The 14,898-nt window shown below is 40.8% G+C and overlaps 2 protein-coding genes across 6 annotated transcripts; both read left to right on the top strand.

Annotated features, from left to right (window-relative positions):
• Positions 1 to 323: 323 nt before the first annotated feature.
• LOC137937605 (uncharacterized) lies at positions 324 to 8,570 on the top strand. 3 transcript variants are annotated; one of them, XR_011109627.1, is made up of 6 exons: positions 324 to 663; positions 6,652 to 6,747; positions 7,388 to 7,606; positions 7,797 to 7,893; positions 7,979 to 8,151; positions 8,246 to 8,272. XR_011109627.1 is itself a non-coding variant. In XM_068782703.1 (6 exons), exons 1-6 carry the CDS (start codon positions 373 to 375, stop codon positions 8,437 to 8,439), a joined length of 960 nt encoding a protein of 319 aa, XP_068638804.1. In that variant the 5' UTR covers positions 324 to 372; the 3' UTR covers positions 8,440 to 8,570. The 3 variants fall into 3 exon arrangements, 2 of the variants coding, with proteins under 2 accessions (XP_068638804.1, XP_068638805.1); XM_068782703.1 differs by having other exon boundaries at positions 8,089 to 8,151; positions 8,246 to 8,570; XM_068782704.1 differs by lacking the exon at positions 6,652 to 6,747 and having other exon boundaries at positions 8,089 to 8,151; positions 8,246 to 8,570.
• Positions 8,571 to 9,342: 772 nt separating this feature from the next.
• LOC137936751 (polypyrimidine tract-binding protein homolog 1-like) lies at positions 9,343 to 14,898 on the top strand. 3 transcript variants are annotated; one of them, XM_068781614.1, is made up of 11 exons: positions 9,628 to 9,716; positions 10,713 to 10,767; positions 10,870 to 11,079; positions 11,909 to 11,971; positions 12,074 to 12,147; positions 12,282 to 12,377; positions 13,326 to 13,383; positions 13,463 to 13,567; positions 13,657 to 13,738; positions 13,875 to 13,987; positions 14,143 to 14,898. In XM_068781614.1, exons 2-11 carry the CDS (start codon positions 10,756 to 10,758, stop codon positions 14,602 to 14,604), a joined length of 1,275 nt encoding a protein of 424 aa, XP_068637715.1. In that variant the 5' UTR covers positions 9,628 to 9,716; positions 10,713 to 10,755; the 3' UTR covers positions 14,605 to 14,898. The 3 variants fall into 3 exon arrangements, with proteins under 3 accessions (XP_068637714.1, XP_068637716.1, XP_068637715.1); XM_068781613.1 differs by lacking the exon at positions 10,713 to 10,767 and having other exon boundaries at positions 9,343 to 9,716; XM_068781615.1 differs by lacking the exon at positions 10,713 to 10,767 and having other exon boundaries at positions 9,343 to 9,716; positions 13,875 to 13,940; positions 14,143 to 14,234.

Consider the following 14,898-nt stretch of genomic DNA (forward strand, 5'->3'; position numbering starts at 1 on the left):
TATTTTATTTAATTAATATGTTTTTTTTCTAAAAGGCCTTTTTCGGTGATTTTTTTTCACTGATAGAAGTGTCTTAACTTGCAAAATTAAGTTTTATGACACAATAAATTCTAAATTTGTCTGCCAGAGTTTTTTTCCTTATTTTAATTTATTTATTATTTAAGTATTTTTAATGATCAAATAGAAGTGATGATATTATTACCGAGATAATGAAAATAAATGACTTATTTAATAATACTATTTTCTAATTAAAATAAATTTTCTACTGATTGGACTTGGTCTTACATTGGCTTTCGCATTTAGCAAATCTCAACACAGTCAGGACGAAAGAGTTTTTAGTAAATCTCTCCATATTGGCAGTTGGGGAAGACGATGGAGTCACTAGCATCCACTGCTTGCAGCTGTAGTTTCTCCCCCAAACACTCTTCAGTTCCACTACGGCGAGCTGTCGTCGACCTCCGGTCAGTAGACCCACCTTGCGAGAGAGGCGATGGGGCAAATCCGCAGAAGTGCGACTTGGAGCAGACGGCCCCGGAATCGTTCCGCTCATCGTATTCTCGTCTCTGCATGTGCGGAAGGAGGCACTTTTTGGGGACCTCTGGAGCTGCTCTGCTTCCTATTAGTCCAGTCTATGCAAATGCTTCATCTTATTCGGACCCCCTGGTATGAATATGATTCATTTTGTTTGGTTTGTAGCCGACAAATCTCTTCTTTTAGTCCGTGTCCCCCAAATTGTCTTCTTCCTCAAATTCAGAATTGTTCAACTGATTCGGTTAAAACAGAATGGCGTTTGTCTGCTCAAGAGTTAAAGACGAATAGCGTTCGCCTGTGTGTGTTTGCTGGGTTTTTATTCGGTATTTTACAGACTTCAAATTGCTCCAAATGAATCCGGTTTCAGTCGATTTTCCGCGCTGACTGCATCGTATCAAGTCGATGATTGATAGATAATTTCTCAAACAAGTACAGCTGTTTCTCGACGCTGTACAACTCGAGCTTGGTAAGGTCTGTCATGACTTCGACCTTTAAATCAGATTTTCCACTTTGACATGAATGGACCTTCATTTATTCCTCTGCTTTTTCACGGGTATCTGTAAAATTATTGAATTCCAACTCTGCAAAAACTGTGAATGGCAATGCAACGGAAGCCTGCAGACTAGGCTTCCACGGATCACAGATATAGACGGATTCCAACGCCAGAATTAGCAATTTTTAGTTTACAATTTTATGTATAAATATGTGATGTAAATGGTTTTCAAAATTGTGGTGAATAAAGTTTTTAATCTTTACATGGTATCAGCCTTGCCGATCCTGTTTCACGATTCATTTTTTTTTATCTGATGAGTAACCCCCTTTCGCCGCAGCAGCATCCAGCCCAGCAACGGAAGCAAGAGGTTCCCTCCGAGAGCTATTTAGAACACCCGATCTGTCGGAATTTTTTTTCCGGCCACCACCACCCTCGCCCAGAGAGCGCGATTGCTCGACAACCTCATGTGGTCGGAAACGAGTATCCCACAATCACCGGCGCGAAAAGCGACGCCGGCTGAAATCCGTTTGAGACGAGCTGCAGAGTCTTGGACATTCGCCGAAACATCGGCTGCCCGCTGTCGGGAACGAAGGAGACGAGCCGCATCGTCTCGCTTCTATCGCGTTGCCCAAAACCGGGTTCGCTCAAACCACCCGGGTTCGCACCAAACCCGACCCGGTTCAACAGGTTTGTTTTAAAAAAAAATAATCTTCTCACCTATGTGGATGGAACCCTCACGCCGCCACCTCAGTTTGATGCCATAAATTCTACCATCCCTACTACTGAATATTTGCAATGGACATCAATGGATCAACGCCTTCTCAACCTCCTCCTTTCCTCCCTCACCAAGGAGGCAATGGCCGAACCCATTGGCCTTTCCACTGCACATGAGGTCTCGCTCTCATTGGAAAATGCCTTCAGTCATCGGTCGAAGGCTCGGGAAATTCGACTCAAAGACGATCTTCAGCAGTTAAAGCGCAGAAATCAATTTGTTGTCGCTTTTACACGCACTTTCAAGGGTCTCTGCGGTCAACTTCACGCGATCGGCAAACCAGTCGACAACATCGACAAACTCCACTGGTTTCTCCATGGACTTAGCGTTGAATTTTCCACCTTCTCAATCACACAAATGGCCTTTACGCCTCCCTCGCTTCTCTGACCTCGTCTCCTGATAAGAGAGCTTTGAGCTATTTCAAAAATCACTCGAAAGCTCTGTCTCTCCCACTGCTATTTTCACTACCGCACCCCGAGGATCAAACCGGTCTATCCACCGCGGCTCTGGTCGAACCCATGGATGAACAAATGGTTTTGGCTGCCATTATGTCACCTGAGGCCGACCTCATTCAACAAAAGGTCACCGCCCTCCTCACTGTCAGATCTGCCGTCTTGATGGTCACTATGTTGATCGATGCTATTAACGTTATGCCCGCAGTGAGTCCAATGAGTCTTCTACCCATCTTGCCGAGGCGTTCACAGGATCGTGTTCTCTTACTGGATCAACATCCTCCGACTGGTTCTTGGACACTGGGGCATCTACTCATATGTCCAATAACACAACCATCCTGGATCAGTCTGCTCCGTACACAAGTAAGGACTCTGTAATTGTGGGGAATGGTGCCTCCTTGCCTATCTCTCATAATGGTATTCTATCTTCTACCCCAAATATTCAGTTGTTAGATGTTGTAGTTTTTCCACATCTCACTAAAAATCTTCTCTCCATCAGTAAATTAACGTCTGATTTTCCTCTAACAGTTACTAACAATTTTTTTCACAATTCAGAATCGTCTCATAGGAATGGTGGTGGCAACTGGTAAGAGAGATGGAGGCTATGTGCTGGAACGTGGCAACCCTGCCCTTCTTTCAGTCCTTAAAAATAAATTTCTACATGCTTCCTATGACTTATGGCATGCTCGCTTAGGACATGTAAATCATTCTGTTATTTCTTCTTTACATAAACAAGGACATCTCTACCTTACCTCTTTATTGCCTTCTCCATCCTTATGTAGTTCTTGTCGACTTGCTAAAAATCATCGTATACCTTATCCACGTCATGAACATAGGTTGTCTCATGTGTTAGACCTTATTCATTGTGACATATGGGGTCCTTTACCTATCAAATCCCATTTAGGATATGCATATTATGTTATCTTCATTGATGATTTTTCCCGATTCACTTGGTTTTATCCTTTGAAATTCAAATCAGATTTTTGTAATATTTTTACCCAATTTCAAAAACTTGTGGAAAATCAATATTCGGCACATATTAAAAATTTTCAAAGTGATGGTGGAGGAGAATTTACAAGTACTTGTTTCCAAACTCATCTTCGTACCTCTGAAATCCATCATCAAATTTCTTGCCTATATACACCTGCCCAAAATGGATATGCAGAACGCAAACACCGTCATGTGACTGAAACTGGTTTGGCACTTCTTTTTCACTCTCATCTTTCTCCTCGCTTCTGGGTCGAAGCCTTCAGCACTGCAACGTACATCATTAACCGTTTGCCCACATCACTTCTTGACAGTAAATCACCATTTGAACTTTTATATGGTTCTGTTCCAAATTATGAAAATTTTCATTCCTTTGGTTGTCGTGTATATCCTTGCTTACGTGATTATATGACTAACAAATTTTCACCTCGTAGTCTGCCATACTTTTTTTAGGTTATAGTCCCTCTTATAAAGGGTTTCGCTGCCTTCATCCTATCACCTCATGGATCTACATCACCCGCCATGCCCAATTTGATGAAACGAACTTTCCTTTCATAAAATCATCTCAGGCTCACCCCCCTTCCTCTCTCCATTTTTCCAACTTTCTGGAACCCAGTCTTATCCATAAACAAATTCCTCCTTCCTCCTCACACCATTCTCCGCACATTACTCAATCCGGATTAAACCCATGTTCAGTCTGTACTGATCCAGTCGATGCATCCTTGCAGACCACGGATTCTTTTGCAGGTCCCTCCTCGTCGCATTAGATTTCCAGTTCAACACCTCCCGAGACACAAATCACTCCTACTCCAATCTCTACTATACCGTTGGGTTCTCATCCTATGCTAACCCGAGGTAAAGCTAGAATTTTCAAACCATGCCATCAGGCTTACCTCGGTATCGTGGGCTCTTCTAGACTTCTCTCTGCTCTCCTTGTCTCTACTGCGCCCAAAGGATTCAAATCTGCCACTAAGAATCCAGCTTGGCTCTGCAAAATAATCGGACCTGGATTTTAGTCCCTTTGACAGCGGCTAGCCAATACACCCAAAAGACCGGTCTGTTAGGTGCGGAAAACTACTGCCTACAATAGTCGATGAAACCACTCTGACACCTACCTCGCCCATTCTTGACCGCCTCTCACGGGATTCGAACGCGGGATGTGGCGTGCCCAGCTCTGATAACATGGTAGCGCCTAGCCAATACACCCAAAAGACCGATCTATTAGGTGCGGAAAGCTACCGCCTACAAGAGTGGACGGAACCACTCTGACACCCACCCACCCATTCTCTACCGCCTCTCACGGGATTCAAACGTGGGACGTAGCGTGCCCCAGAACTCCCGATGTCAAGAGGTTGGCCAATACAACCTAAACGACTAGTCGGTTAAGTGCGGAAAGCCACAACTCACAAGAGTGGACGGAACCACTCTGACACCCACCCTGCCCATTTTCTATAGCCTCTCACGGGATTCGAACGCGGGACGTTGGGTGCCCAACTCTGATACCATGGCAACGACTGGCCAATACACCCAAAACCGATCTGTTAGGTGTGGAAAGCTATTGCCTACAATAGTGGACGGAACCACTCTGACACCCTTGACCTACAAATACCAATATTGTGGGTTCCAAATGGGTGTTTCGAACAAAATACCTGCCTAATGGATCCATTGAGCATCTCAAAGCACGCTTCGTTGCCAAGGGCTACACTCAAATCCCTAGTCTTGATTACATTGAAACCTTTAACCCTGTGGTAAAAGCTACTACTGTCCAGATTGTGCTCTCTCTTGCTGTGACCAACAAATGGTCTCTTCACCAACTTGATGTCAAGAATGCATTCCTCAACGGTACTCTCATTGAAAATGTTTACATGGAACAACCTCCTGGGTACATCATTGAAAATGTTTACATGGAACAACCTCCTAGGTACATTGATCCTCGTTTTCCGCATCACGTATGTCAGTTGCAAAAAACTCTCTACGGTCTCAAGCAAGCTCCTCGTGCCTGGTTTTAGCACTTCAGCTCCTTTGTCACTCAACTTGGATTCTTCTGCAGTCGTGCTGACACTTCTCTATTTGTTTTTCATAAGCATTCAAACACTATGTATATGCTCCTCTATGTTGATGACATAATTATTACTGGCAACAACTCAACTCTTATCACCAGGTTCACTCATGAGCTTCATTCTGAGTTTGCAACCAAAGATTTGGGTCCGCTCAGCTACTTTCTTGGTCTTGAAGCTTCGCCAACTACTGATGGCTTATTTATCAATCAACTCAAATATGCACGGGATATTCTTATTCGCGCTCAGCTACTTGATAGCAAGCCGGTTCCTATGCCTATGGTCATTTCACAACATCTATCTGCAGATGGTTCTCTATTTTTGGATCCCACTCTCTACAAGTCTCTCGTCGGCGCCCTTCAATACTTGACCATCACTCGCCCTGACATTGCCCATGCGGTCAACTCTGTTAGCCAATACCTGCATGTTCCCACTGAAGATCATTTTCTTGTTGTTAAACGTATTTTGCGCTATGTCAAAGGTACCGATTCACTTTGGCCTTATTTTTCGTCCATCTGCTATTCCTGCTGCTCTAGTCGCTTATTCTGATGCTGACTGGGCTGGCTGTCCTAATCTTGTCGCTCCACCACCGGTTACTCCATTTATCTTGGGGACAATTTGATTTCTTGGAGTGCTAAAAAGCAGCCAATGGTATCTCGTTCCAGTTATGAATCTGAGTATCATGCTCTAGCGCACACTAGAGCTGAAATTATTTGGCTTACACATCTTCTTACCGATCTACATGTTCCACTTCCACAACCACCTCTACTCTTATGTGACAAGAAAAGTGCAATCTTCCTCAGTTCCAATCCAGTTTCTCACAAACGCGCCAAACATGTTAAGTTAGATTATCATTTCCTTCGAGAATTTGTTGCTGTAGACAAATTTCACACACAGTATGTGCCATCTCACGTACAAATTACGGATATTTTCACCAAAAGTATTCCACGCCCTCTCTTTGAATTTTTTCGATCCAAACTTCACGTCTGTTCCAATCCGACACTCAGCTTGGAGAGGGGGGGGGGGGGGGGGGGTGACCAGTGATGCAATCATAAATCCGACATAGACGGATCACAACGCCAGAATTAACAATTTTTAGTTTACAATTTTATGTATAAATATGTGATGTAAATGGTTTCCAAAATCGTAATGAATAAAGTTTTTAATCTTTACACAAACTATGGTATACAGAGCCGACCGGGGAGGTTTTTTAATAGTGATAATGGTGATTAACCACCCAGTGACTCCAAGAGTCTTTTTTTATCCTTCTAGTGTTTTCAGGAGAGGTGAAATCTAGCTCATGTAGCTGTACGGTTGTCTATCATGGGATTTAAAATAGCCATTTCAATTTACATATAGGTAGCGATGAACAAGGTACGACCTCCAAGGCCTCAGTGGTATGAGGAGTTCTATGCACAGGAGAATGCTCAGAGCATGAAATTTTTTGAGACAGAGGTAAGTCACTTGCATATACATGGTTCTCTTTATCTTAATGCGCTACCGTTCTGTAATAGCTTAACATGCTACAATTTTGCAATAGCACCAGGACAGTCATACTTTGAGTAAGAACCGAGTTGGAAATTCTTAAACCACTAATGTGAAGAAAAATCTGCATTCCTTTGTCATGTTGTTTGTTATAAAGTACAGCATAGATGAATACTAGTCTATAGATAGTTTGGATTGACATTGACTGCTACCATATGTAAACTAAAAATGCTCATGATAATGCTAGTGAAGCTTACGGCCATCTAATATTTTCTGTATACCATTCAAATTGGCAGCTCAGATCAGGGTCTCAACATTGATGTCCAATTTCCCAGTTAATTATTTTGTTTCTAAGTCTGACATGGCCTGTTTTTGATAGGTGAATTAATTTAGGGAACAATGGAAATGGGATGAACTACATAGCTTTTCTGTTTCTCCTGATATAGTCCTGCAGAGTGCTGACACTGATGCCTTCCTACAGAGCAATTTGATGTTTGTTCAACTCATATTTAAAAATGTATTTCACTTATTGTAGTTCATCACAAAGTTATCAACTGCCAATTTCATACATTAAAATGCCCTCTGAAAGAACCTTAATTTCCTTGAGAAGGTTGCAGATTATAAGACTGAGCTCTTCACTCATTTGACTGGAGAGGACAAGAAAGTGCTAGAGCTTGGTATTGGGACTGGCCCTAATTTGAAATACTATGCCCGTGGTAAGGGTGTTTCTGTGTTTGGTGTGGATCCAAACGGGCAAATGGCGAAATATGCTAGTGCAGCTTCAGTCGCAGCTGGTCTACCACCTACGCGTTTTAATTTTATACGAGGGGTATGGACTGCCTCTGAGAGCTGTTGCTCCACATGCTTGCATTGTTTTGACTTATTAGAATGTCCTTTCCTTTTTTGTTTACGCTATGAAATGCGAGAGAGAGAGATGCTTGTTTTCGCAGCAAGTTCTTAAATGTTGATGCTAGCATGCACTCGCAATGTTGAGAGACCCTTTTGCTGTTTTCTTGCAGGTTGCAGAGGCCTTGCCTGTAACAGACGCGTCCATGGATGCTGTTATTGGGACACTAGTACTATGTTCTGTGAGAGATGTCCCTATGGCACTGAAAGGTATCGGGTTCCTGAAGTTCTTTTCACTCTGTTTTAGTTTCTTCACCTCCTTGCATTCCTCTTATACTGATACCTAATGTAACAGGAAAAAAAGGCGCCCTCTACATTTCATGTGCTTATTTTTCATTTATTGATTGGTTTCTTGATCTTGCTGAAACCTCTAGACTGAAAAAAAAAGGTTGAACCATCTTACAGAAGTGAAGAGAGTGCTGAAACCAGGAGGATTGTACTTCTTCCTTGAGCATGTTGCTGCTGATGGTATTATCAAACAGGCCTTTTCAGAATGCAATAAGCTGGATTTAACTTCTGTTTTTACACGTTTCCTTAATGTATGGATGCATCTACTGTGCAGACGGAACATTGCTTCGATTCTTTCAGAGTGTCTGTGATCCTTTGCAGCAAGCACTTTCTGATGGCTGTCATCTCACCAGAGAAACAGGAAGAGACATAAGCAGAACTGGATTTTCTGAACTGAAAATCAACTCAGTGATGCTATCAAAAGCCTTTCTTATCAGTCCCCTTGTATATGGAGTAGCTTGTAAGTAGTTAAACCATACATAAGGTCCCTAATCCCCACAGTTCTTGTACAAAATAATTGGTTGCTCACAATTGCTGCTGCTTGGATCAAGTTAAGCTTGCTTTTCTGTATTAAAATGATTCAATCTTTATCCAGAGAAAACCAGAATATCATTTTAACCATATCTTGTGCTAAAGAAAAACAAGAAAGGAGGACCAGCTACCCTTTTCTCTTGTTGTTTGCATTTTCAGTTGATGGGGTTTCTTGAGTTTCTATAACTATTATAGAGTATGCTAATTCATTAAGTCTTCACTTAATATTAAATAGAATTTTTTTACAAATTTGGTTTCCAAATTACCACCATTGATCTAGCATCTACATTGGACCTTGAAATGGACTGGATTTGGGTGAATTTCCTCTGTGTCTAGGTGTTGTAACTCGTGTGCATATAAAATTTGAACGAACCGTTTTTTTTATAAGGTAGAGCAAGTTTAAACCTTCCAAAAGCTAATTCAGATTTAGGCTTATCGTCGAACTCTTAGGGTCTGTTTGGAACCCCTATATAAACGAAAAGAAAAAAAAACTATTAGATTTTGAGGAATCCAAAGCCCTATCAAAGTTCAAAATCAAAGTCGAGTAAACTAATGAGGTTTATCTCAACCAAGTTAAGTACTCAAGCTTGTGTTTGAGCTTAAAACAAAGATAAATCAATTCAGCTCGACTGAGCCGAGTTAGACCCGGTCTGAATCCGAGTCATGATCAACTGGGTGATACAAGAAACCGTGCTGGGGTGAGCAATACGTATACGAGCGCACAATATGAACATGTGCTCATTATGCGCGGTACTCGACGGGCTTGATAACATCCGCTGGTTCTGACTTAATATAAGGCACATCCGCAATAAACAGTAGTTTTCTTCAGAAAATCCCAAACGAAGTCTCTGGGTTCAGGACCAAAGCCATCTCTCTCTGCCAAACCCTAAAACCCGACGAGAGCTCTTTAATTCTCGTCTGTTTGCCCTAGCCGCTGGGGCCTTGTTCGCTTCAGTTTCCTCCTCTGACTCTCTGCGGGTTGTTGTTTTTTCTTTAATTTTTTCTCAGAACCCTAAGGTTAATCCTAGATGTCCACTTCTTCCAGCCAGCCGCAGTTCCGCTACACGCAGACGCCATCAAAGGTGCTGCATCTACGTAATCTGCCATGGGAGTGCACGGAGGAAGAATTAGTGGAGCTATGCAAGCCTTTTGGTAAGATTGTGAACACCAAATGCAACGTTGGTGCGAATCGAAACCAAGCTTTCGTTGAATTTGTGAGTATTTCTCTTGTGTTTTATTATTTATTTCGCTGTTCGATGTTTGAAGAATTTTCGGTCGGTGATTTGAACTGTTTCTCCGTGGTATTAGGTATTTTGAATTTGTGTAGGTATTCTCTGTTTCATCGATATATGAATAATTTCCCCGGTGATGCGAATTCTTCTTACTTGGATCAGGTATTGGAATTTGTGTCAGTGTCTTAAGGAGTTGATCTGATATTATTTTGCCGCAAAAGTTGAAAATGTGTTCTTAAGGAATTAGCTCACGATTTTGTGGGTTGATCTCCTTGTTTTGTCGTTAGGATGATCGAACATCATGTTTATCTTTATGTTTCTCTCTTTTTTTTTTTTTTTTTTTTTTTTTTTTTGTGTTGGTTAGTCCGTGAGGTTAATCTTCTGCAGGTACAAGTACATGAAATCATCACATGGCTGGGTAAATCTACCTGATGAATTTGGCCATTCTTCTTTGATAGGTGTTTTTCATTCGTTGACAGTACTTCTAGTTTTCTGTGTTACGCTCGTTTCCAACCCCATTGCTTCCAGTTTCAAAGGTCGAAGATTATACTTGATATCTAGCCTATTTCCCTATCGTTGCTCTCCCTCTCTCTCTCTCTCTCTCTCTCTCTCTCTCTGTATCTATCTATCATCCGTCTGTCTAGTCAAGCTAAAAGTTTTGATGGTAGAAACACTGCTTCTTCTTCTTTTTTTTCCAGATTATTGTTTCAGTTTTATCCAAATTCTTTCAGGTCTGGGAGTAGGTATATTTGTTACATGGTATCGAGAGTTCCGGGAAATGTCATTATAGTGTGTACTTTAATGGATAAGCAAGCAGTTGTCTCTGTTTTAGTAACAAGGGCATTCTTTTCACTCTTACATACAATTATAGTCTTCAAACATTTGTTGCTTATCGATCAAAATATTTTTTTGTGTAATTGATAACTTCTGCAAACTTGAGTCTGATATCGATGTTAACTGATTCCAATTTATTGTCAGGACTGTAAAGTTAAGCTGTTCTTATGACAAACTACATGTATTCATGTTTCGACGAGTAAAATGCCTGAACTTGTCTTCTAACATTTTTTTATTTTAAACTCTGCTGTTTCTATCTGAACCTAATGGAATGATAAAAGTGGGTGATGCCATTTTGCAGATGGACCTTAATCAGGCCATTTCAATGGTTTCATATTACGCTTCTTCATCAGAGCCAGCTCAAGTTCGTGGTAAAACTGTCTATATTCAGTATTCAAATAGGCAAGAAATTGTAAACAACAAGAGCTCTGGGGATGTGGCTGGAAATGTCTTGCTGGTGACCATTGAAGGTGTTGAGGCTGGAGATGTCAGCATAGATGTCATTCACTTGGTATGTTTTTCCTACCTTGCTTATTCTCTACTACTTTTTTGTTTTTAAACTGTGGGAAGGCTCGCCACCTTAAACATAATTCTGTCTTTTGCTTCATCCATATGTCTGAAATATTATTGGAAACAACAAAGTGGTTGTTAATATGCATTAGCTTTGCAGGGCATGTACATTTGATTCTTTGACTTCTGGTTGACATACTATGCATGGATCGGCAGGTCCATGTTAACTCGGAGAAATCCTCGTTGACAGCCTACTGCATTGGCGGATTATCACGTCTGTTTGTTACCTCTTACCATCAATAAATTAATTCATAGTTTTTTTGCACTTAGACCTCCATTAATGGTATTCTTCTGTCTGAGCTTCCTGTGACATATGTAGCTTGACTTTAGGTTCCATTAACCTGAATAGAAGCAGGTCTTACAAGTCAATCAGTCATTCAAATGGTCTGTTGTACCATAGCTGTTTTTTTTTATACTCCTATTGCCTCTTCTGATTTAATATAATGCTAAGAAAGTTGTAATTAATAGTACAATTGTGCTCATTGATGTGCTTTTTCATGATATTAAGTTGATAAACATGTTGATGAAGTTACTGCATAGAGTTAACATTTCATTACGGTTGTAACACACAAGTCTATTTAGTTGGTTTTTGTTTTATGACCGTCTGCTTTTTCCTGATGTTTTTTAATGTTGATGTTTAAGCATATTTACATGATATCTCTTCTACTATAACTTTGTATCTGTGGCTGTTTTAAGGAGTAGCTCTTGTCTGCTTCTGTTGCTTACGACTTTTACTTCACTCTCTTATTTAATCTCAAATTGTCTTTCAGGTATTCTCAGCTTTTGGATTTGTGCATAAAATTGCTACGTTCGAAAAGGCTGCTGGCTTTCAGGTGTCATGTCTCTTACTGAAATTTAGTATTTATAATTTCAAAGTATCAGTTAATATGTTTTAGTGAACTGTGTCATTAAATAATAAGCCTCCTTTCTTACAGGCACTAATCCAGTTTAGTGATGCTGAGACTGCTTCTGCAGCACGAAATGCATTGGATGGTAGAAGTATACCAAGGTATATTGTCTATCTTATTTTGATCTGGAGTAGGGATTAAATGCTTTATTTATTTAATTCTTTTATTTTTATTATTTTTTTTTTTTTCTCTTTGTTCCCTCTAGAGAAATAATTTTTGAATTGAAAACCTTCAGGTACCTGCTTCCAGAGCATGTTAACATATGTCACTTGCGCATTTCATTTTCTGCCCATACAGACTTGAATATCAAGTTTCAGTCTCATCGCAGCAGGTTTGTAGAAACATATGCTGTCATTCATTTAGGCTTGCTGCTAAGCATGCTGTATCAGAGATTTTGCTTTATTTTATCTATCATTTGTTTAGTTCCTGTTTGATTGTAGCTTTTAGATTTGGATTGGTGGATTATGTTTTTCCTGCTTTTTTTTGTCCAGGGTGATGCCTGCAACCCAGATTGCAGATGTGTTTTACTCCCCTAGTAATCCTTGCATCCTGCTTTCATGGCTTTATTCTTGAATTGCACTGTTTTGCACTTCTAACCTTCTCACGGCATTTTCTTGTGGAAAAAGCAACTGTATTGCATATTGTGTCTCCCTACAATCTTATGATATTTTTCTTATGCTGCATGAAATGCTGGGAATCCAGTTTTATTTTTCTAAATGAAAAGATGGTTACGGGTGCAAACCTATTTGATGGTTCACACTCGATGCACACTGTGGTTAGGTGATTATTATTTTTGACAAACATCTCCAGGCAAGGTCGTATTACCTTAGGATATTCCCTTTAATGTTTCTAAAATTGTGAGGGACTTGGTCTCATGATGAGTACAAAAAATTGTTCTTTTCTTTTTGAGAGATTTTTCTACCTTCTATCCTATGTTTAAGATTTATCTCAACAGCTGAATCTTGCGTTGTTGTTCTTTTCTTATCTTTTGTTATTTTCTGGTGCGCTTTAGTTGTATTTTACTATTCTATTCCATTTTGTTTAGTACATCTTAGTGACTGATTGATTTGTGTGGATATCAGAGTGTTGTCTTTGGTTTATATGTGTTGTTCATCAGGTCTGCCTTTTATTGTTGTTAAGTTTAAAATGACCTTCAAGATACGTCCTACTTGAAGTTTTCCTTGTTTGAAACAAGTCCTTTGTACATCTGTGTTTTAGTAGCATAGGCAAGGAAAACTGTGAAAGCACATGTTTATACCTCAAATTTTCTTGTATACAGGGATTACACAAATCCATACCTACCTGTCAACCCTTCTGCAATTGAAGGAACATTGCAGGTTGGTGCTGTCTAGCAGTAGAGTTTGTGTTGTGGTGCTTCTTTATGTGGGTTATTTCTTTCTAATAATTTTTCTACAGTCAACTGTAGGTCCCGACGGAAAGAAGAAAGAACCTGAGAGTAATGTGCTTCTAGCATCAATAGAGAACATGCAGTATGCTGTAACAGTTGATGTTCTTCACACGGTGACTGCCTTTCTACTATAATTCCAGGTGCTTGTGTTTGGCTTGGAGGTTGTGAATCTGTGGGTTGACTATCTGGGCCTGTCTTGTAGGTGTTCTCAGCGTTTGGAACTGTTCAGAAGATTGCCATATTTGAGAAGAATGGTGGAATGCAGGCACTTGTTCAGTACCCTGGTAGGTTTATTCCAACCATTATATCATTCCCCTCATCTGCTTGAAGTTTTACTGAGTAGATAATTTGTCGGTTATTGAATGTTCCCATGCAGATTGTTTGCATAGTAGTAAGCTAATGTTTCCCTCCTCTCGACAGATGTCACAATTGCTGCAATTGCTAAAGAGGCATTAGAAGGACATTGCATCTATGATGGTGGCTATTGTAAGCTTCATCTGTCATACTCTCGTCATACTGATCTCAATGTAAAGGTATATAATGTTTAGGTTACATGCACTAAAAAAAAAAAACAGGAGAAGAAAAAAATTTAAAATGTCTCTTTATAGAAGGAAGTGAGTCCTACATTGATCGGGAAAAAAAATGTCCATGTTGTTTCCCTGCATTGATTGTCCTGGTTTGTTTTCAGGCACATAATGACAGAAGCAGAGACTACACAATCCCAGATGCAGGAGTTCTTGGCATGCAACAACCTCCTGTACCTGGTGCTCCTATGCAGGCGGTTGCAGCTGGGTGGCAGAGTCCACAGGTAACTGCGCAGATGTATGTTGGAAATGAGTATCCAGCCGGTACTCAACCTCCAGTTCCCAGTGCAGCAATGCCTGGGGTGGGATGGGACCCAAGCTTATCGGCTGGGAGGCCACAATTTGTGTCAGCAGGCCCTGGAGCTTATTCGGGTCAAACGTATTTTCAATCCAGTGGTTCTCCTTATACTTGTGTGGTTCCTGGCACCTCAGCTGAATCTCCGGTTGCATATGCAAAAGCAGGCGGACATCAGCAGGCAATGCCACCTCAGTTGGGTCATCAGCCAAATGGCCGACCTGTGGCCGGTGGACCACCCGCCGGGCATCCTCCATTTTATTACACCTAGTGCTACGAACCATCCCGGTGGGAAGTATTCTTGGAAAATAGAGGTTTGCTTTGCAGCAATTAACAGAGGCAAATCAGGCGTATTTTTACTCCCATATATGCTGTACCCCGTTGAAACTTTTGAGGTTGCTTTTTTTATGACCTTTTTGCATCAGAATTTATTTCCTTAAAATACCAGCTCGCAACGCATATGGGGTATCATCATTAGCTCTGTCAGCCTTTTAAAACTACTTGGATATGTCCTCCACGGTTGCTCTGGTACTCCAGTAATAACAGAAAAATGGATAACCTGGAA

This window comes from Aristolochia californica, unplaced genomic scaffold (genome assembly GCF_029961685.1).
Source record: "Aristolochia californica isolate CCGP_79_NKW_82.1479 unplaced genomic scaffold, dmAriCali1.0.hap1 SCAF_7, whole genome shotgun sequence".
Taxonomy (NCBI): Eukaryota; Viridiplantae; Streptophyta; class Magnoliopsida; order Piperales; family Aristolochiaceae; genus Aristolochia; species Aristolochia californica.

Coding starts and splice junctions, on each gene's coding strand:
- LOC137937605 (XM_068782703.1), top strand. CDS start 373: ATGGAGTCACTAGCATCCACTGCTTGCAGCTGTAGTTTCTCCCCCAAA. Junction 7,607..7,796: donor GTTTTAATTTTATACGAGGG/GTATGGACTGCC, acceptor GTTTTCTTGCAG/GTTGCAGAGGCCTTGCCTGT. Junction 7,894..8,088: donor TGTCCCTATGGCACTGAAAG/GTATCGGGTTCC, acceptor ACCATCTTACAG/AAGTGAAGAGAGTGCTGAAA.
- LOC137936751 (XM_068781613.1), top strand. CDS start 9,531: ATGTCCACTTCTTCCAGCCAGCCGCAGTTCCGCTACACGCAGACGCCA. Junction 9,717..10,869: donor ACCAAGCTTTCGTTGAATTT/GTGAGTATTTCT, acceptor GCCATTTTGCAG/ATGGACCTTAATCAGGCCAT. Junction 12,148..12,281: donor GATGGTAGAAGTATACCAAG/GTATATTGTCTA, acceptor GAAAACCTTCAG/GTACCTGCTTCCAGAGCATG.